This window comes from Dreissena polymorpha, chromosome 12 (genome assembly GCF_020536995.1).
Source record: "Dreissena polymorpha isolate Duluth1 chromosome 12, UMN_Dpol_1.0, whole genome shotgun sequence".
Lineage (NCBI taxonomy): Eukaryota > Metazoa > Mollusca > Bivalvia > Myida > Dreissenidae > Dreissena > Dreissena polymorpha.
The window spans coordinates 73,186,058-73,210,776 of NC_068366.1; the positions used below are offsets into that span (position 1 = coordinate 73,186,058).

The 24,719-nt window shown below is 34.1% G+C and overlaps 1 protein-coding gene across 3 annotated transcripts in view; it reads left to right on the forward strand.

Moving 5' to 3' along the window:
* Positions 1-24,719, forward strand: part of LOC127853972 (uncharacterized) — a 42,199-nt gene that overhangs the window by 14,475 nt on the left and 3,005 nt on the right. The window contains exons 1-2 of one of the 3 annotated variants that reach the window (XM_052388867.1): positions 2,871-2,975; positions 19,340-19,496. In XM_052388867.1, coding sequence (XP_052244827.1) covers positions 19,343-19,496 — 154 coding nt within the window. In that variant the 5' untranslated portion in view covers positions 2,871-2,975; positions 19,340-19,342. Of the gene's footprint in view, positions 1-2,870; positions 3,173-19,339; positions 19,497-24,719 lie in introns of those variants that run through there. The other 2 variants (XM_052388866.1, XM_052388865.1) reach the window with 2 other exon arrangements.

The window sequence follows — 24,719 nt, forward strand, 5'->3', positions numbered from 1 at the left end:
AATTTAAATAAATATTTACGCAAACATAATGTAAATCCCGAATGTTATTTACATTTCTTGACGTCATTTGACGCTGCAACGTCATTTCAGCAAATAACAAAATGCGATTGGTCAATAAACGAACACTAAGCCAATATAAACGCTTAAAATGTATATTACATATGTTTAAGATAAAAATATTATGTAATTGTTATTGGCGTCGCCCTGGAGGGCGGCGACTAGTATGTTATGCATTTATTTTTCGCTTATGGGAAGAGAAGTTATTTTACAGATCAATGTATATATTTTTGTTTTAAGAATATCTTGCATAGTGGTGATTTTTTGTGTAAATAAGTGTAAATAAGTACTGCATTTGTGCCTATTACAATTATTACAACATTTATTGCCAATAATGCAAAGCTAATTGTTTTAATAAATAACTGATCCACAACTGATCACAGGGGAAAAATCACAGGGACTGGGCAAATACGCGAAACTTTCTGGTTTTGTATAAAAACAAATGATGTTTTTTATAAAAACAAAACATAATCAAAATATATTTATTTTGAGGTTTTTCTAATTTGCTTATTTAGTGGAGAATCAATGTAGTACGATATTTGACGACCTATCGCGCAAGCAAGTTTATTGGAAGACGTAGTGGTACGAAAACGTACAATGTATTAGTTTATTAATAGACATATAATAACGATCGCTATACACAACTTCACCAAATAGCAGTACATAAGTGAATGTCAGCCAGAATAGCTCAGTTGGGAGAGCGTTAGACTGAAGTTGTTAACGCATCAGTCATCTAAAGGCCCCCGGTTCAATCCTGGGTCCCGGCACGAACGGAACAGTTCGGCGGCTGACAATTTTTTCAGTCAGGTTAATAAATATAATAAAGCTTTATTTTATGTAGACATTTTAAAATCCATTTTTACTACAATTGGACATTTTTATTAAAATTAATGGATGCAACGTGGTGACAAAGTTAATTAACATTTCTTACATCACTTAAATATCTTATAAAAAATACACGAGCTTTTATATTAACAAATAAGTGCAAACAACACATCTATTATCCATGAATTTTTATGGTTGTCTACCATACCATACCACATATAGAGCGCGTAGCGCGACACGTATTATTGATTGTAACAATAAGCTGCGATAAAGGAAGCTGCCGCTTATCAAGGGGGAGCTGTGTCCCAGCAACCCGTTTCCCTTGAGTCAAGCACTCCTCGGATTTTTTTTAAGAACCACATATAGAGCGCGAAGCGCGACACGTATTTCTATCCAGGTGGTTTGGGCCCTTTAGCATTATCCGACAATTACGTCCATAGTTATCTTCCTTAGAAGTTGAGAAATTTTGAAATCCTTGTTCGAAGTCCAAAATTTTCATCCGATTGTTCCCAAACCTTCACAGGTTTTTTTTATCAATGAGGAGCCAACCCAAACTCTATATGAGCAATATCGACCATAAGTCCAGAATTATGTCTCTTTGAATTTAAAAATAAAAGTGAAAAACTGCTTGGTTAGGTGATTATGTCAACATTTTTCATCAGATTCTTTCCAAACTTACAGTGTCTTTATATCAATGAGCATTTTTACCTCATTTAAAATGAGAAACATCGGGACAATAAGTCCATATTTTTTTTTCTATTAAATTTGACAAAATAAACAATTAGCACTTGTTTAAAAGATTTCATAACTTTCGTCTGAATCTTTCCAAACTTGTTAAGTGTTTTTATATCAGTATTACTCGAACCCTATTGAAAATGATGAATATCGGAGCAATAAATCTATTATGATCTTTTACTGAATTTCGAAGTAAGGTAAAATGCAGCTTCATTATACAATTTACAGTTTTCATTCATTTTTTTTCCAAACTTTTACAGTATTTTCATATCAATGAGTACTCAACCCCTATCGTAAATGAGAAACGTAAGAATTATTTCAGAATCATCACCCCTTGAAGTTGATAAAAATATGAAATTACGCTTACAAGATGAAGCAGATTTTTTTAAACCTACACAGTTCTGTTCCATTAATGAAAACTGCACACGGATACCAGTAAAAAAAGGAAACCAATGTAAATAAAATGAACTATGAAATATTTGGGAGTTACAACACAAAATCATAGATAATAGTTATTTGGGGGTTATAACACAACATCATAAATAATGGTTATTTGGGGGTTATAACACAAAATCATAGATAATGGTTATACCAGTATCTTTTTCTATTTTGTTTAAAATAATCGGCCAATATATTAATATTTATAGTAGAAAAAAATCGTTCCATGTAACTTCATTGAGTGCCTTTTACACTGAAATTCCCGACGCCCTTTGATGCTTTGCATCAATACTTATCTTGTATAATATTATATTACATGGAAACAAGGTATGGCATGTGATGCAGGTCGGGCTACAAAGACCTCGTGAAGAGGCCAGTAGGACCTGTAAATAAACTCCGATACACACACTGGCATGTGATAAAATGTAATAGTTACACAAGTACACAACATACAAATCATGAAGGAGGGCGGTATTCTGTTATTATTTCATTGAATAAGCTTAACAAATCTTTTTTCGTGCAGGGATGGTTGAGTCACATTCGCACAATACAATCGTTTATAAACCCATACGACACATAACGCTGCAAATATACGTTATTAAATAATACGGCTATTTACAGAATACAGCGAAAGTGTTGTAATCTGTTTCCGTAGTATGGCCGAAATGTGTGGGTTCTTTTTCGATCTGAAAATAACCCTATGAGAAATATTGACCCTTTGTCTTCAACTGTGAAACGTGTTATGGACCAAACAATAATGTTCCACGAATCACCATATAATTATATCGCCTTCCTCAATGAAAGTGATCCCAGAACTCGCAGTCTGTTGCTACGTCGCTCATTTTGAAATCGTCAACGGCCGCGCGTAGTCTCTGTTTACAGTCTTCTATATATTTCACACGAGATAGCACGCTTAACAAGTGAGTAATATTCTATACTTCGATAGTAACTTAAAAACATAAGAGTAAAAGAAAGTGCGTCAAGGAAGTATATGTAAAATAAAAGCAGTTTAATTTATATAATTCAAACGGTTGAGATTGACATTAAGAAAGAGTTGTGGTGTGTGTATACTTGTGCAGTTGCCTTTACCTGTGATATATTCCTCTGCCTAAGAAAGGTTAGTGATTTTAATGACACTTTTATTATTATTTTTCTTTGTAATTTGTACATTTGTACATATAACAATAATAGGATTTACTTTATACCTGTGTTCTTAAACTTCGTCCGCGTCCATGGCCTGTATTCTTAACACACCGTAGGAACTGTTTCCGAAATTCCTTATTCCTACATGACAACATAAACTTAAGAAAGTATATGTTTTCATAAACATTTACATTTAATACTTAAAAAAATGTAAATATTGATTTAATATTAATATTTGCATTTCTTTATTAGCAAAAAAGGTGTGCCCAAATATAATTTGATCCGAACTCTTCATACAACTTCAGTTAAAATGCCCCGTATGAGCATTGTAAGCAGGAAACATGGGATGTCATAAATATAATTTGATCTGAAGTTTGCACTTGTACAACGTAAGTTAAGACTTTCTTTATGAACTTTGAATACTTGCCCAAATATGCATGCAAAATTGTTGATTACCATAGCCGAGTTTTTGGTATGGATACTGCAAGTTCGAACCTTGGCGCAGGCGTGTTTCTTTTTTTAAGTTTCATGGGTTTATTTTTTTAAGTTAAACATTTGAACGTGTGTTCCTTCATCGTAGTCATTACAGGCTAATGGACGACACTTTCTGCTTATTTTAAGGAGATCTCTTCTCCAGTCAATCCAGTCAAGGCAGAAAGTGTCGTCCCTGATATGTCTGTGTGGATAGCACCAGATAAACTGGGAAGACACTTTACACACAATTCTGAAGTCATTTTTTCAATTAAGTGTCAAATGACACACTGCAAACACAGAAAATGCAAAACGCAAAACACTGCTGACACTTATTTGCCTCATATAATCGTATTTATTCAACAGCGTACACTTGTGTCTGTGTCGTTGGATGTATCAGTGTGAAGAACAAAGTAATAATAATAATAATAATAATAATAATAATAATAATAATAATAATAATAATAATAATAATAATCATCATCATCATCATAATAATAATTCCTTCAATACTTAATGATGGGAATAGTATAGCCCAAGAAGTCCCTTCGTTGGTCACAAATCTGAATATAGAGTGTTAAACAGTCAACAATCATGGCCATGATGACCATGGAGATTTATCTTTCAAATCAGGAGATGAGAAAAATATGATATAACGAATATTAAAGTACGTTGTAGCACAAACAGCTTCATCTATGAAAAATATTAATGTGTTGCCAATCAAATATCAAACTCGATAATAAATCAACACCAAATGTAAAGGATAAAACTGTGACGTGTGAAGAATGAGATCCGATTTGATACACGCGCGAACATTCTTATAATACGAGCCCTGCTATGGGAAAACGAGGTCAAATGCATATGTTTAAAGTGTCGTCCCAGGTTAGCCCATGCTTGAAAGACTGTCCGCTGGTATGGTATGATTCGTTTTGATGGAAGTATTTTCTTATCGAAAATCCAGTTGTATTTATTGCGGAATTCACAGGCTCATTTGGGACGACACTTTAAGCAAATGTATCAAGCCTCGTTTTCCCAGAGCTTGATTCAATTATTCTTACACCCGTTGAAAATATGGTTTGCGAAAAATAATGACCAACATAGAATATATAACAAATATAATAAAAATAAAGCCACCGCTTTAGAAAGGCAAATGTAAGTCATTTGCTTTTTAAAGTTTAAACGGGTTCAACGGGAACCGAGCTTCGCACCGAGCGTACGTTTTATGGAAAGTCAACAACATAGTATCGCTATTGAAATTAAAGGATAACAAATGCTTCTGCAATTTAATTACCGTCTTGGTGTTCATTTATTACCAATGTTGCTCCATAATACAAGATGAAGCCAAACGTAAATTTTGTTATCAGTCAGTTCAACATTATATATTATTGATAAATATTTACCTGAAATAATATTACCAAGAGTAGTTAATATTGAAAACACGTTGATGTGACAAAATATCAAGTCATATTTAAATACTTAATACAGAGTCGATGCATTGAGTATGCGCCATCACAACGTCCTTATAAAAACGCATTTGTGGAAATCAAGCACCAGGAGAGTAGGATGCGTTTATTTAAAGAAACTTCCCAGATTATATTCACTGCCAAATCTGCATAGAGGCGACTCCTAATCATCGCCGAATGCCCACGTGTGGGATGCTTTTGTACGCTTTTGCTTTATTAAGAATTCAACTCTGATTTAACGATGATGTTTCTAATGGGCTATCTACCCAACTGGGACCCGCCTGTAATGCGAGGAATTAACGTGTGATTAGGGATCTAAAATGTTGATGAAGTGAGCACGGGCTGGGATAAGATTCGGGCGGTTATGCAACGTGGTGTTGGTCATTTCCCTGCGGATAAGGTGGGGGAAATGAGACAAATGATATTCTGAACAAAATATGCATACGTTATCTTTCACTGAGTTGTTCGTTGCAAAATAATATTATTGCTTTGTTTATAGAATAAAATGGGAGCAAACTGTCACACAATGAAATTCGATGCGAGTCGACTTTACATGAAAATAGAGTCAAATGCGTGCAAGGAATATTAACATGGTTTTGAATAACATTTGATTGATAGACTCAAAAAAAGAGTCGTTAATTATTTATTTGACCACGGAAACATTAAGTGTCAAACAATCGAAAAAAATCCTCTCGCCAATATTTGATATAAAAAATGCATGAGTCCATTATTCATTCCAGCAACTATTCATTGTTTTATTGTTTGCTTTAATAAAACGGAAATTATTAAGGACAATGATATTGAGAACAAATCGTTGGTATAGCCATCCGTCATCAAGATGAAGAAAACCTTGTTGGAATGATTTAAGTTCAGTTTCAATATCAAGCGCGATGATATATATGATATAGCTCATATTATATAATACAGATGAGATCACCTGAAATAGCTGTGTTTTATCCCACATTTGCATGTTGGCGTCTTAGATATGGAATCACCTTCATACATAACAGAGTAGGCATTTAATATTCGTGTTATGATGGTTACTGCACAGAACACTTTATTTACGACTAAAGCATATACAGCTAATCGTCAATATAACAATATAGCAATATTAAAAACACATAAAAACTCATGCGTCAAACTAACAACAATTTTGTTTATGCATGTTTACTAATATATAATTTTTGTGATAATGTATTATATAAGAGAAGGCTCTTTATTATAAAAAAAAACTAAACTTAAATTGATGTTAAAATCCGTAATTGATTGAGAAAACATTATGCAGTTAGATAACATACAAATGTATACACAATTCCAATTCTGGTAACAAAATATCTATATGAGTTCGGCTCTTAGTTTAAATGCTTGAATATTGAAATTAGCAAAACGTATTGATCAGTATAGAATTTCTAGTCTCATTCAATAATTGTAAAAATATAAATATACTTGGTCTTCTTCCGTAAACATCAGGTATATTTCTGTTTCTAAAATTATCATACGAAGGGGCATATCAAAACAAAATGGTACTCATCTTCAATTTTATTAAGTGTACATAATTTACAAATTCTTTCATTTCTTGGAATGTTTTGGTGCCTACCAGTTTCTATAAATAGAACATGAGAAGATAATATTAGTTACACCGTTAGTAACTGACGGTGTATGGGATATACACCCTCAGTAATTTCATACCATATGGGAGCGATATGGTATTACATTGCTGAGGGTGTATATCCCATTCGTCGACAGTTACTAACGGTGTAACGATTGTATCTCAACTGACTACTCGATAATACCGGTAGTATTACATTAACAGATATTGGATATATCCACACATCATTAAAAGCTGTCTCATGCAGACCTTTTCGAAGGTTTGAGCCCATGCCTTGAGGGTAATCACATGCTTCTTTAAATTGTCTACGAATATTATTGCTTAAAATACAGTTGAACGATTTTTCATTAAACAATTTTAAGAAATATTTAACTACTCGTAAATATCGATATATATACATCGGGTATCTACCTACTTAGCATTCTTAGCATTTAAATTTGTAGAAGCTTTCACATTTAAAAGCCATTTGCAGAGTTGGACTCGTTCAATATGTTCAGCTTTAGTAAATCCACACACATCGATTCCATTATTAAGAATCGAGGCAACATAGGCGTTAAACAGATTAAACATGATTTTAACATGTACTTTCAAAGCATGTGTAATCGTAAATAGTGAATTCATCGTCCAGAGCGTTTTGGCAGGCACAATATTTGTGGCATGTTTAAACGCGCCGCTGCTTGACATAACTAATCCTAGATAATTTAAATTCTTCACGATTTCAAGAGACTTGTTGTTTTAAACCCAATTATATCTCTGTTTTAATCTGCCTTTATGAAAGACATTGACAGTTATATTCAACTTCGTGCAATCAAGCAAATTGTTCAGGGAAGATTGTAATCCATCAGCGGATTTAGAGATAAATACTGCGTCATCGGTGAATAATATAAAATATGTTGATAATTGATCAATGATTATGCCCGCATTTACATCGGCTTGTAGGTGCAACTCATTATCATTTAAGAATACTGAAAACATTATCGGCGAACATATCTCACCTTGTAACAAAACGATGTCGGATTCAAAACATTGTAGACTACTATTCATATGTTTAAAACCCAATTTAATCTATTAAAATTACACAAAGATCGAACACGGACAACAATAAACCATCGATACCAGACTAAATGAGCTTAAACCAGAGATACGATCCGTTAAGTCATATGCCTTTAAATAATCGCCAAAGCAGCAAAATAGTTTTTGTTTATTGTTTATAAGGCCTTGCAGTCAATGATAGAAGGACAAATAATGCGTCTACTGTACTTTAGCCCGGCTTGAAACTGAATTGTGCGTCTGTTAAAATTTCATTAGCAGTAGCCAAATTTTGTAAGCGTTTGCTTTGTATATTAGTGAATAACTTTGCAAAACAACTCACAAGGGTTATACATCGATAATTATTTGGTATAGACGGATCGCCTTTTTATATAGGGGAATAATCAGACCCGTTGACCAGCTGTGTGGGAATTTCCCAGACTTGAGAATATGATTAAATAGCAGTTCCAATGCGTTACCTAATACATGGGCACTTTCTTTGAAATATTCGTAAAGAATGATGTCCGAAGAACACGACTTTGTATTACCTGATCGTTTCGTGGCCATGATAATTTCTTCCAATGATATTGTGCCTATCGGATAAGAACTGTCAGAGTTATGGTAACTGTCAAAATTGCGAACACAATTTATACTGTTCTCGTTATTTAACTACCTTCATTTTTCGCCAGGTTATTAAAGTGTTCAACGCATTATTTAAATCGATTGTTTCTCCGTTCGGGTTCTCGATATTTTTTTAACATTTTCCTACAAAATTCATATTGTTCATCTTGCGTCCTAACGTACGATTAAAACCAGACTTGCATTAACGACAACAATATTTGTATGCTTCCTTTTTTTCAAATACTGGCTTGTGATTGATCTCGTTATTAATTGTGTTATATTTGTTTAAGCTTCCTTATATTCTTTACGTTTTCTTTCACACTCCGCATTATACCATTTGTGTTTATATGTGTCGTGTGAATCGAATTCATTTCAAACGGCGTTAATAGTGCGTGCAAAATACGGATTACCTTTAGACGTAATATACTGAGTAACAGGAGCAGCGCATAACGGGTGCCACGCTCGGCTACGGGTGCAGTTTTGAATCAATAAAAACTTGTCATATTTTTATTTTTTAGTTTTTAGAGGTCACAGTGACCTTGACCTTTGACCTAGTGACCCCAAAATGGGTGTGGCGTGTAGAACTCATCAAGGTGCATCTACCAATGAAGTTTCAAAGTTGTAGGTGGAAGCACTTTGATTTTAGAGCCAATGTTAAGGTTTTAGCACGACGCGGACGGCGGACGTCAGACGGCGGAAGTCGGACGGCGGACGACGAGCTGGCTATGACAATACCTCGGGTTTTCTCCGAAAACTAAAACGCCGAGCTAAAAATTGAAACCAGGTCCTCTTTTTCATCGTTATTTTCTATCCAGCGTATTAGACTTGACTCAATATTTACAATATCGCTCGATAATTCGGAAATAAACGATTTCATGTGAATAGAATTCCATTTAACAAATGTTTTTGGTCCTAACGTATATTTTTTGCTAGTTGTTCCAGTTTTAAGATTATATTCTCATTTGAAAATTCAAAATTGAAATATCTTATTTCAAAGTGCACAATATTGACCGTGTTAATAGATAGTCAGCTAATCGTTGTCCTTTGTGTGTAAAATACGTTATTCTTTCAATATTCTTATCGTTATGTAATCTACCATTAACAACTCGAAGATTTTCAGCCGTACATAAATCTAACATTGCGTCCCCGAAGCGGTTTGAATTCAAATCAGAAGTTGCCCTTGACATAGGATTGTAAATGTCTATAAAATCGAGATTAATTAAACTACGATCATACGCAATATAATCAAACTTTCGTCCAATTCTTGAATGTGTATCTCCCGTTACACAAACCGTATTTAGCTCGCTGACGTTTCGCACGCTTTTTATAAGGTTTCAAATAAAAATGACACGGTAACGATGCGTTGTTGTGTTTGTTTTCTTTTTTCGCAGCTTATGAAACAACTATATATATATAACTAACTATTGAGTACAAATATTTTAAAGTTATATTTATATATATATATATAAAGGGGGAACGACACCAAAATTACACAAAATAGATGTTGACACATTTCACGATTGATGTGTGTTTATGGTAGAGTAATTAAATAAGGGGCGGCGTCACATTTGAATGTTTTTGTTTTTCACTTCAGTTTATATTGTTGTGGTTTATTCTATATTTTAAATGTTAAGTTTTTAGTGTATTTTTCTTGCAGATATAATTTTGAAGTGTGTCCTTAAAATGCATTGATTTGATTAATGTGTTCATTTCCCAGTACATACATGTACATTTGTAATAAGTTGACAACTATACAAATGATTAAAGGTTCAAATCTAGGTTTGAAAACCAGAATTTCAGAACCTAACTGTTACTGATTTCAATGGCTTAAGTTGAATTAAACACTCGAAATGTTCTGACCAATTCTTGACAAGTTTTTCTCAGATGTCCTGTTCAAAATAAGATAAAGCAATATTCATACATTTCGCCAAAACAATACTCAAGAGAATATTTAATTCTTCAGAAATAAAGTTTTGATTGTATGGCGTCACATATCTCATACACATGGGAACAACTTGCCCAGTTTTGTTCACGAGTGGAAACGTAATTCGTGTTTATTGAGTGTATAATTTTCACTGATCAATTCAAATGGAAATTTGTAAGCCGAGAGATTGTTAAGTGATGCCCATTTTTATGTCATTTTATTACATCGCAATGTCCATACCAAAACGGTTAGGTTCAGCTGGCGGTTAGATCACGTGGAAACTGTTTCTCAACCGCCCGTTGTCACGCTGACATAAAACAATTTATCACTTGCCATACCCTGTTTCCCATGTTATATAACCATAACATATTTTCTTATATTACACATGTGTAATACAACATTTTAAAGCGTTTTCATTAGCTTAGTTTTCGTTTATTGACCAATCGCATTTTGTTATTTTGCTGAAATGACGTTGCAACGTCAAATGACTTCACGAAATGTAAACAGCATTCGGGATTTATCATTATGTTTGCGTAAATATCTATTCAATTTGCTCATTTAAATGCATGTGATAAAAAAATCTAACACTCGTTGTCATTTCATGCCATATTTTATTAAACTCGTCCAGGAAATTCGTTAGTTAGCTCGCCAACGGCTCGCTTACTAACAAAATTCCTGAACTCGTTTAATAAAATATGGTATGATATGACAAATCGTGCCAGATCCTATATATAACAAATGACAATTTTCTAGGTTTCTTTTGTTGCAGGATATTCAATTCTTGTGGATGCTTTATGTTATGTATGTACGTGTGTGTGTGTTTCATCGTTGTTGTTTGCAACGATGAAACGTACAAGAACTTGCGGGTTCTCGCCCTCTTGCGCATCTGACGGACTACTTTGTTGGTGTATTCACTGCTTGGATACTTGCTGTTTTTAATCAGAGATTGCATGCGGTTGTTTTGATAGTTATCATTCGTTGGTTTTGTTCATGTATCCCACACATAACAGATTGTTCACATCATAGCTATAACGGCAATTAAATTGCGGGTTGTCAACATTTTGTAGGAAAGATGGTTAGGGTTGTCAAAATAATGTAGGAGCGACTGTACGTTTTGTCAAAATAATGTAGGAGCGACTGTCCGGTTTGTTAAAACAACGTAGCAGCGAAAATTTCAAAATTAGCGTGGAGCGATTGTCCGTGGAAGCGATTGTCCGGGATTCTATCTATACAGTATTTAGTTGCTGACAATCTGTATGGACAAATTACTTTCAATTTGAATATTGGCGTTACAATAGTCATACAAATGATTATGCAATACTACTATCCGGATAAGATATGTAGTTATAAATTGTGTTGAATAGACAGGCATCTGCTACATGTGCTTTATGACAAGTTTTTTTTTTTAGAATTTGTCGGTGCAGTATCTGATCACAACGCGATAATGGGTTTGTGCTGAATACAATGGCAATAATAACACAGATCTACCAATAAACAAGATTACTGATCGATCTTTGATTAAACAACGCGATAAAAATGCTCAAACGAAGAGTGGCAAAATGTGTTCAAACAACACAAGTACTTTAACCAATTACATTTATTTAATGGATTGACACGTAAAACAGGAAGTATATACATGAATTACCGCTAATTTTGACAATGTCATCTTGTGTTGACAATATCATTACGTCGCCGTATGTTCAAAATAGTGAATGGTTGAAATCCTATGCAGCGTTGCGTGGAACTATTAGAAATGGATAAACGTTCAGCCTCGTTCTGGAATTCTGAGAGACACGTGACTTCGCCCTCTTACCAAGTTGGCTTATTGTGAAAAAGATCTATTGTATGGTGTTGCTTGCATATTGAATGTCGATATTCGCATGATATTCACACGATATGCAACGGTAATCACACGATATTCAAATACATGTATATTCACATGATATTCAACGCGACAAACGATACGATGCACCACACTGAACAACCATCGAACATTTAGAACTGCCCAAAATCTTTGAATGGAACTTTTCTCGTTAAATACAAGCCTGACAAAACGACAATCAAATGTTCATATGCTGCGTTCGTTTAAAATTGTCGATCGTCCTTGTAAATTGTTGAGCATCGTATCCTGAGTCACGTTTAGTATCGTCTGTCGACCTCAAAGGTCGACTTGTGACATTCATGCGCAATCATGCATTCATCGTCCAAGAATCAATTGTTCGCAGATATTCTACTAAGATGTATTCAAATGACACGCTTCATAATATAAGATCAGATCGACGCATGTAACGAGAAAGTTTATGTCGGTTATCATACCACATTCTTTTATAGAATTTTAAACGGGGGTGGACTTCGTTTCTGCCGCGCTCTCTTTGCAAGTGTATATGAAACTCGTTCATAAAAGCTAAAACGGAAATACAAGAATACTTTGCAAAACACTTATGTGACAATCTCGTACTTCGGCTTTTCCATAATGTATCATTTAAAACTCTAGAAAAACACATTTAAGGAACTGCGAACGTGTCTTTTAGTACAATTGTGTCAGGTACGCAAACATGACAAACAAAGGTGCTTTTTACTCTTCAAATATCACGACCATTACACTAATGAAAGTGTGTTTATCTGTACTGATAAGGGTGGAACTTAGATTGGAAACCGGGGGGGGGGGTAGTTGCCATAGTTCCCATTTGGAATAAAAAAAACGAGCACGGTGAAGTGTTATTACCGCAAAACGTTACAATAATACTCACTTGAAGTCATATCAATCAGGAGCAAAAAGTACATGTATGCTTTATTAACCTGTATATTGAACAACATTCATATGCGCAGTTTTTGCCTTATCATGGTGACTGCTTATGACCTGTTTAACCCGAGTTCTTATAATAAAATCGACTATTAGCGATTGTTATCAAATGATGAGAATGAATTAACGGTTTACAGAGTGCTTTACGAGCCGTGTTTCCGCGTACGGATTGATCCTGATAATAGGACACTATTTGCATAACGGGGATGTTTACATTATTCCGTCATGTACAGCAGCATTTTCATGATTACGAAAATAAAGAACAATACCATGCACTTTAATGTTCATTTACTCATGTTGTAGTGATATGTTGATGTATCCATTGTCTAACTACACAAACGTGTTAACAAGCTTTAAAGGGACCGTCAACCAGATTGTCGAAAAAGAAAAGTTCTAAAATGCCGTATTTTTTACATTTATTAGTTTATAGTGATTAAAATATCAAGACTGGTATATTACATAACTTGAAAAAAGTTCATATATCAGTATATTCGGTAATAAAATTTCGCGATGTGAAATCGAAAGTACATCGCGAAAATAGGTGACATAACGATATACACTCTATGAATAACGCAAGTAGATTTATCATTTTATATATAAAATATATAAGGGCTGAAATCAAGGCTGTGCGAAACGATATGCAATGGGTAAAGCAGGAGTTAAACGATATGAACTGTAAAATCAACAATATAGAAGCAAGACAGAATTCCATGGGTAAACATAATTAATCTTTGGAGACAAAATTTGATGATATTGACATTGAGCATCAAAACCTGCGAACCGAGTATGAGGAAGTAGCACATATGCTTGATAGGGATAGCTCTGACCTGCGCGATATCACCAAGCGCCTTTAAAACATATAAGGTGCCGAAATAAGAAACAGTATTCGAATTTTGGCCTTCAAGACGATGAAAATGAAACAAACGAAGAAACCAAATTGAAATTTGCTTCTGACATATATAATGTCGCATGCCCAAATGATTCTCTAAATTCAGCCCGAACACCCCCCCCCCCCCTCCGGATGGTGCTAGTTAAATTTAAAACGTTTGATATAAAGGCATCACTGTTTACGATACGCGATCAACTGAGTGTTAAAGGTATACGCATATCCAGTGAACTCACTCAGTTTCAACGCTCAAAGGATCGTGAGCTGCATCAACGGGGTATAAATGCGTACTTCAAGAATGGTGTTCTCTATCAAAGGCAAGAGTCAGTGGAAAACAGGGTCACCTTACAGGCTAGGCGTAAGGTTCAAAACCGCAGCGACACCACAAACAATCGACAAACGACAGATCCGAGTTATAGCAGTGACATTCCTTCAAATGTAGACTAGGGTTGTGACCAAGGCCCTCGATGTTCTGATATTTCTATACTGTCATGGAACATTGCAGAACTGAGATCGAAACTAGTTGACCCATTATATTTTACATTTATATCTCAAAATGATATTATAATTTTGTTAGAAACGTCGTTGGAGTCCAATGACGATGAAATTAAGCAAATTAACGAATTAGCGTGTTACTGTATGGTATTGTTCACCATCTAAAATTATCAGGCGAGGTGGTCGAAATATTGGTGGTGTACTAGTAGGAATTAAAAATTGTTTTTGTGCCTTTGTGTCTCACGTGTATCGTTCATTCGAAGCAGGATTGGTTTTCATTATTGATAAACGTCTTTTTAATACATCCAAAAATATTTTATTAATTGCAATTTATATAGCGCCCGATTCTTCCCCTGCTTATGACGTAAGTGGTGTCAAGGGTATAGCAATTATCGAAAATTTGTTTTGCAATATTAATTACGCAGAACACCACATTTTGCTAGCTGGTGATTTGAATCCCAGAACAGGACAAGAACCTGATTTTATTGATATTAACCCAAATTTGAAAATATTTCATGATTTAGAAGAAATATTTTGTATTAACCCTCGTATGCGTGAACGTATATCTAGTGATTTCCATGTAAATAACTACGTTTCGAAATTTTCTTAATCTATGTAAAGCTTATGAATTGTAAATTTTTCAATGGTCGATGTGGGGACGATAAAGATAAAGGTAGTTATACATTCGTTAGCTCCAACGGTTGCAGCGTCATTGACTATTTTGTCGGTAGTTCTGAAATATTTGATATTGTACAGGATCTGTTTGTTGGCAATGATTGCTCATCTGACCATTTACCTATTGTGTTAAAATTAAAGACAAACGCATATGAATCTGAAACTTCAAACCAAAACCATGAACATATTGTAACCATATTCGACTATAGTACCGACAATATTGCCATTTATAAAGACAATTTACAGTCGTTAATAGATGATAATGGAATTTCATTTACTTTTGAAAACACATGCACGACAATTGACGAAATTGTGACAAAATTTGAAGACGTCTTAATAAATTGTAATGAGCATTCAGTATCCAGACGAAAGCGTTGTTAACAACGGTTTACCAAATCAACTTGGTTTGACCGGGACTGTAAGAATTATAAAACTAAAGTCAATAGGGCTCTGCGAAATTTTCGGCGTTATAAAAGTGTTACTAATTTAAATACGTATATGTCATTCAAAACAGCTTATCGCACTATGTGTACTAAGAAACGTTATGAATGCAAAACAAAAGTGATAAATACACTTTCTAACTCAGTTTGCGATCAGAAAGCTTTTTGGATGAACATTAAAAAGCTGCAAAAAAGGAGATAAATAAAACAACTATATCTTGTGAACAATGGTTTGACCATTTTAACACACGTTTTAATAGTCATACTCCTGAAACAGAGAACACAATGTTTGATGTTAATATTGTCGGAGAAAATATTAATATTGACGAATGTCAGGATGAATTATTCAATTCTCCTATCTCAGATAAAGAAATGTTAGAGGCAGTAAAATGCTTAAACCCTTCTAAAGCTAATTCTAACGTTTTACTAGCTAAACATTTCATATACATTATTGATATTATTCTACCTTTTGATAATATTGTATTGAATAAGATCTTTAGTACAGGTTACTTCCCTCCAAAATGGGCGTGCTCTGTAATGATACCGTTACATAAAAAAGGACCCACAAATAACCCTGACAACTACAGGGGTATAACCCTTATAGATATCTTCAGTTAAATATATATTTATATACTTAACAAAAGATTAACGTTCTATGTTGAAGCATATGGGCACATAACAGATTCACAAGCCATTTTTAGAAAAGGGTATTTAACGATTGATAACGCATTTGTTCTTTACTCAATAATCAACAAATATTTGTGTAGAAAAGGTAAAACTTTATATGTTGCTTTTGTTGATTTTAAAAAGGCATTTGATCATGTCGACAGGGGGAAATTATACCACACGCTATTAACAAATAACATCACTGGAAAATTGTTAAACGCCATAAAGGGTATATATACAGAAGTGAAAACTCAAGTGAAGTCTAATCATACTTTAAGTGACATAATCCACTGTCCTATGGGTCTACGGCATGGTTGTAATTTAAGTCCGACATTATTTTGTCTGTTTTTAAATGATTTATATGAATATCTTAAAAGCAAGCACATAAGGGGTACACAACTAACACCATGTGATATCGAAATATGTATGTTGTTATTCGCTGACGATGTAGCGTTAGCATCTGATACTATTTTTGGACTACAACAACAATTAGTTAGTTTAAACCTATTTATTTTAGCTCGATTGCATCGAAAGCCTAAGGCTTATATAAATGCTCTCGAGTCCGTTTCCTGGGCCTAGAACCAGTACTTGGTGTCTTTTGGGGAGATCTAAAGAACCCGTAACCTCCCGGTCGCTAGGCGGACACCATATCCATTACACCACGGCGACCTACAATTACAACAACAATTAAATTATTTACACGAATTTTGCATTGAATATAAACTAGAAGTTAATGTTAAAAAAAACTGAAGTAGTTGTATTTAAAAACGGGGAAAGGTTATCCTAAAGGGAAAATTGGTATTATGCCGATGAAAAGTTAGAATGTGTTAATGGGTTCAATTATGTAGGCGTATATTTTTCATCAACCATGCCCATGTATAAAATGTAAAAAAATATGGCTATTAAAGCAAAACGTGTAATTGTTTCGCTGATATCTTCTTTGTACGAATATATGCCAATGAAATATAACTGTTATTTGTTAAGCTAATTGATGTCAATGTTATGCCTATCTTATTCCATGATTCATAGCTTTGGGGACTAAAATCCTTTGATGTGGTCGAACGTGTCCATATATATGCTTGCAAGAGATTTATGTCAGCACCATTACATACATGTAATATGGCTGTACTTGGCGATTGTGGAAGATATCCTGTATATATTTGTACATGTAAACGTGTCATTTAATTCTGGTTGCGTTTGTTAAACGCGCCAAATACTAAAAATGTAAAAAAATGTTATGAAATGTTAAAAGTGTATGATGGTTTAGGTCATACAAATTGGGTCTCGTCACTACGTGAACATTTAATTTCTGTAGGATTTGGGTATGTATGGAATGAACAAGGTGTTGTAAATGAAAACGTATTTTTGTTCTATTATTTTCAACGTTTGAAAGATATACTTAAACAGTCATGGTCACAATCTTGCAATGATACTTCAAAATTGATAAGCTATACCGGTTTTAAAATAGATTTTGAATTTCAACTTATGATTGAACATGGGCGATACATAAATATAGAACGAAACGAAAGGTTATGTCGCTTGTGCAAGACTTCTATCGAAAACGAATATCATTTCTTACTTGTATGTTCTTGCTATGAAGATCTCCGAGAAACGTATATTCCTTCCCGGTTTTACAATCAGCCAACAATCAACACATTTAATAATGCTATGGCCTCGCGTGATGACAACATTATACGAAATATTGCCATGTATATTTACTATGGCTTCGAAAGACGTAAAATGATGTTGTTAACTTAAACACTTGTTTTGCTGTACAACTGTTGAATTATATATGTGTTCACATTGATTTTATACCTATATGCATTTTGTATGTTTTTATGTTTATGCAAGGGCCGGTGGGCGTATGGCAAATAAACCTTACTAACTTACTTAAATATATACAATTCACCACGCATGTACATTTTGCATTCTCGGTTTACCACGTGACGATGATGATCAATCTACTTGCGTTATGTATAGTTAACTGGTAGTTACCTGGTATTCATACCCAGTAAAGTTTTAACCGAATATACAGGAAATCTGAAAACTTAACAGCTTTTTCAAGTAATGTAATATACCAGTCATGATATTTTAATTAATATCAACTAATAATTGTAAAACAATACGGTATTTTAAAACTTTTCTCTTTTTGGTCAATCTGTTTGACGGTCTCTTTAATATATGAGCCGCGTACGTCGTGCGAAATGGGTCTTATATCGGATGCGACGAGCGTTACTCCACACCAGCCTGCGCAATTTGCTGTCAGTTAATAGGAACCATGTCTTCTTTAAAACCACGCAAGGTTTCGTTGTCTCGTACATGGCGGCTCAACACGAGACTGTATGGATGCGCAGGCTGGTCTAAAGTTACGCTTCTCGCAAATAGTATAGGACCCACTTCCGCATGCACCAGGTCAACTATCAAATTAGAGACTAATTCTACATTGCAAATTATATTTCGGCTTCAGTTTAAATCAAGGTTGAAAAGCAAAGAAAACGACTATTCATATGTATGTGACAGTCAAAATACAATCAGACATCTAATAAAACCCAAGATGTCACATTGCCTTGAAAAGTTAATGTCGTCAGTCACGATCACTTTCGAAAGTATTTTTTATTACCCGCTTGTATTAAATTGACATATACGATTGTATATGCAAAATAACCGAGAATCTTTGTCTGAAGTGTATAATTATTAATAGTTTAAGCATAGTTACGCAATTTACCATTGACAGCGAGATGGGACTGGTAATATGGTTAGAAAATGATTTGTTTGCATATGTTTTGTAAGCATACTCGCACATAATCGAGCGGTGTATACATGTTTTTGCACTGAAGGAATTATCCGGTACTCGCTCATTCTGCTACTATTGTATGTGGCATTTATTATGTTGTATCCAACTTCCAAAAGAGACAAATGTATACAGTTCTATCACTATTTATATATATCGTAGCATCGCTTGCATTTCTTATTTCTTTAGAGATGTAAAGTTTTCTTCGTATAAGTGGGCGACTTAATAGAAGCGCGTCATATGCTATAGTTTTATTATATTTTTTCAGATAATGAAAGTTGCCGAGACGCTATCCATTTTCGCCTGCATCTTCCTGGTCACGTGGTCTGCGGGAGACGGCGCTCCCCAGTGGCGCCCGCAGGGACGCTTTGGAAAGCGCTTCAGCGGCCCGAGCAACATAATATCTGCCTTACAGTCCGGCACTCGTGAGTATATTGATTCTGTGGAACGAATAATAGCAGCTGTAGTAATAGCTGTAGCAGCAGTAGCAGCAGTAGCAGTGGAAGCAGTAGTAGGAGGAGTAGGATGAATTGTCAACGGGCAAAACAATCTAAAACATAGGTGTTACAACTTTTTATTAAAAAAAAACATCGTTACATTTTGGGAATTAATTTTGGAGGTAAAAAAGTTTTAGCGACACGCTAAACGGGTTGTAAGGACATCTATATCTATGAAAAAAAACTAGCTGATTATTTAGGCGTTAAAAGAGTTGTTTGTTTCCACGTACCCGACCAAACTTATTTGTTTGCCCAAACCCTAAGGTTTTGTTTGGTATTTCAGGTTTACTGTTCAATATGTTTACTAATTGCACTAAAAAAGGTAATAAGTTTTGAGCATTTTTGCTACGTTCGATTATATTGGCGAAATTAAACTAATATTGACATAAATTCTTTAAAAGAATGTTACAATGTTATGTGTTTTTCCCTTAGATTAATGAATGTAAATGTACATTCTTTTAAAATTAGGAATCATAAAAAATAACGAAACCAAATTTTACGCGACTACCTATCTCTATTGTTTGCTATGTTACTGGAAAGATATGACTTTTCCTTTTAGCATTCCTTCCATACGTCGTACAAAATTTTTGAAAATAAGACATTTGCAACGTTACCTGCGTTTATATGACATTAATGTTAGCAACGGCGTTGACCACTATACATACTAACCGCCCACTTCGACCCACGTTTGATATCGAATGACGAGTATAGGCATCATATGTGACACCGTTCGCAATTACGAAGAAATTATGAAAAAAACACATCTAGCATTGTGTATTATCATGCTCGTGAATCTGAAGTTACACATTGTTGATATAATATTTCATTCATAAAATTTACTATTTAGCTAATTATATCAGTGGCTACTTGAACAAAACATAAATGAAATAAAAATGTATTGTGTTCTTCTGACAACACTTTAGTGTGAACACTGAAGCGGGTTTCCATCAGGAGTTAGCCATACATTGGCATGGAAATTATTGAGTTAGTTCGATAGTTGATGTTGGCAATATAAACAACAGTGATTAAAGTGGTACATGGTAGTCATCATAATGGTCGTCAAAATAATGATTTTGATATCGTATGAAAACGATAATATTTTTTTTATGTACACTATAATAAGAAATTGCCTTTATATAAACAAATGCGTGGGAATTTTGTCATTGAGCAAACAAAGAAATGCACTTAATGTTTTTTGTTGTAAATCCGATCTTTGGGTGACTTCAAAGTTGGTTGTAGAATAGCGTAGACTTATATTAATCCGAAATTGTTTACTGCTTAAACGGTACATAACAATAGTTGTGTTTATCTTACGAAGTTACAAAGTAACATTTTCTTTGCAAAGTTTGAATGCAGTTAAGTTTTGAGAGAGCTAAATGTTTACAGGCGCTAATTACTTTAAAAAAGCTCAATTGTGTCATGCGTTTATGTCCATGGAATACCATAGAGAACAGTCCACAGTGTAACTCCATTAACATAACATTCCGTTCTTTCATTCCATGTCATTTTCATTCATCTTTGTGAAATTGCATGTTCCACTTCGTCAAATGCCTTTCGTGAGTCTACAAACCCTTTTTATCATGAATCCACTAGTTTCATGAGAGCTTTATCACGCAAATGGTGTTATGTAGAACCAAATTTTGAATAATAAATATTGTTTTGTTATAAAATGTGAACGAATTTTCCAAAAACAAAATCGTGGTAACTGTTTTATGGAGGGCATTACCACTGATAGTGTGTGCTATATTATTAATTTGGTTAGATAGTAAACGTTTTCATGTCTACAGATACCCATTTGGAACAACGAGCTTATAAAAATAACCAGGAAACAGATTCATAATGTTTCGACTACAGATCATTAAAATAACTTAAATGCTAAAATGGGGATGGTACGTCTAGAAAAAATCTGTCAATTGTATATATAACGCAATGCAAAACGCTACATTGGTTACATTTAGATTGGAAACTAGCTTTGAATTTGCTGCCAATGACAATTTAACGTGTTATCCCAGTCTAAAACCCGGATGTTCCAGAGAAATCGCATGCAAAGTGACCGTAACGAAGTCGGTTCTGAAAGATACCACTTAGAAACATTTTAAATTATTCGCTGCCTAATTGATCTATGTCACCCGACTTCCTGTAGGAGTGTTAAGCAGACGACAATGCGAACAACAAAAGCATTGATTTGAAACAAACCATTACAGTTTTTACTTTGCATGTCTTGTCCACTAAGCCTCCTGTGAATATTAATAGACTCCCTGATAAACCCGATGTCGTTTACGTCGGGTGTTTATCCGGTACTCAGAACCATTAATTATGGATTCGTTTTAAACAAATGCACACAGCGTATCATCTCCAACGCCGAAGAATCTAATGAATGCTTTGCCCTTTAATATGATCGCTAATGAACTGTTGGCTTTTCAAAAAGGTGTGGACACATTTCTACTATAATGTCGAACGAACTTACATAAATGAGTTGTCAGTTGCGTAGCTGCTATTAGGCACAGCAGGCCCGGGCCTACATTTTTTTTTGAAACATGAAAACAATCAAAATGCTTCAACTTCAAAAAACGCATAAAATGTTGACACGGAGGTTGTGAGGTGTTAGAAATCTACAATTTCATATTGACATAATCCTCAGACAATTGATTCTGTCATTCAATAAATTAAATGTTTCTCTGTTCCATATTGATTTAAAATTTAATTCTCTGATATAAAGATAATAAAGTAAAATTTAAATCTCTGACATTGATATAAAATATAAAAATATCAAGGAAAAACAGGCCAAAGTCTTATATTTTCTTAAGTAATTATTTGTCTAGATGTTCTTCAAATCTCACCACATGTGTTATTATTTATCATAGTGTAATAGGATTTAACAATTTTCCGGGGGACCCCTGTTTTTATGTATCATATCCGGCCTACAGCTAAAAAAATGCTAGCTACGCCCCTGGTTGTTACAATGGTGGATGTAATTTGCTTTTTTTTTAACACAACTTTTTTCTTACAGTCGATTCGCGCAATGAATTATGAAAGCTTGTAATTATGACAATATATTTACCTTAAATAGTGCCCCATATTGCCAACAATCGTCGCTAAATACTTGCTTTCTTTGGTAAAAATGCGTATGTACATGTAAATGTTTTATTCGACTGACGTCCTAACGCACTACGTGAATACGATACACATTATTCAAATCATGGATTTATAGCCACATTAAAGGACATAATAATGATACGATGCATGATATTTGACAACCGGTAGCGTCAACAAAATGCAAATTTTTGCTGCATTATCCAGATTGAATACTCATACTTATTGTAGAAATCGCCTTTAAATAATTTCATCAGTTATTGCAAGAATCGTCTAAAGCATGCTTACTTCTTGAAAAATAATAGATTCAATATTATATCCGAAAATCTAGTAATGTATCAGACGAATTGTCAGTTTTTATGATGTTTGGCTATAAATGAAGGCAGTAAGAGAGCGAATTCCGCAAAAATGGTGCATGTAAAGGTACAGACTTTCGTTTTGTCCTCATGTCATTAAATTTATGAACCTACACAATTATTATATTTAGAATAATCCATAATAATGACAAGATATAAAGAGAAGATTTTTATTTATTTTCACCGGGATACGTAAATTGTATGTTCTTTTGGAAAATAAATTAACGCACTACCATTGGGCCATTCGGGCCTAACAAATTGACATGTTTTACGCTATGATACTATCACACGTTTTTACAAAATTCTCGTTTAACGTTTTTTCCACTCTATTCCAATTGAAGAGTATCAATATAGGAAGCTTGTTTTAACACAATTCTACTTTCTTTTGGAATGAATGATATCCTTTTTATAGTACCTTTCTTCCGATCGATTGGTGAACAAGTTCATTTAAGTAAGATGAAAATGATATCTGAAACTGTAGCGGTTTAAGACACCCATATTGGAGGATATACTTTTAACTTAAAAATGAATATTTAACGAAAACAGACAAGTTCATGCACAGGCACGCACGTGCAATTTCGAAATAAGTATTGTTTGCACCAACCAAGACTAGTTCGAGATAACTTGTGATATGTTCCCCATTGAACTATCTGTAAAGCATTGTTTAAGCGCTATCAGATTGATGAGTTGGCGCTCGCGAGTTGATTGATGGCTGTAAACTATGGAAAATACACGTTTGCATACGCATGGTCGTATTTGCTCTTTCTAAACGACTTCGTCAAAAGAATAGTGTTAACAATATGTATTTATTTATTTATATTGTGGAACAATATTTAATAACATCGGAAACGAGTTTTATATGCAATATATAATTGAAAACATGCGTCAATCTTGAAATGCGTTAATGTCAATTTAAGCTGATTTACTTACAGACGTACAGTGACCACGTAGGTCAACATCGGAGCAACATCGTATTCTTATAGCTCAATAACATAAAGATGACAATGGTGTTAATGCATTAACGCATAGATAAGTTTTTGAAGACAATTAAGTAGATGCAAATGTCACAAACGTGCATGAACCTGGTATGATTATAAGAACTTATTAAAGCATTTCATTATTGCTAATAAAGTATCAAGTCGATTTGGACATCTATACCAAGATAAGAACACCGGATCTTCATGTGGTAAATTCGACCATGATAAAAATCCAAATCTCATCTCAGACTACTGTACACTCATTATTTTCTCTTTAATTTCGATTTAAATTCAGGAAACCAACAGACAAATAAATATGACACACATCGTGCAAAAATGCCAATGTAGCAATAGACCAGCTTAAACAGTCTGGTCATGTCTACCTTGTCCGCTAATGAGTTCGCGAAACATTTCGTGACTTTATAGCGGACCTGGTAGCTCGTGACCAGACTATGCGAATGCATATGTCAAATGATCCATTTTCGCAGGTCGAGCCTAATACAATTTACTGCCCTTATTGTGTGAATGCAAAAAATATAGTTGTGATGTTCACATTATTGTCGAAGGCATTGAAAATATATAAAAAATCTTATTAGTACACACAAAACAAACAAACGGCAGTTTATGTGGAAATACACGTTTCGTTTGGAACACGTTGCTTTTTTATTATAGTTACAGAAATATAAATGGTTGTCGAAACTCTTTCGAATGTCAATATATATCAT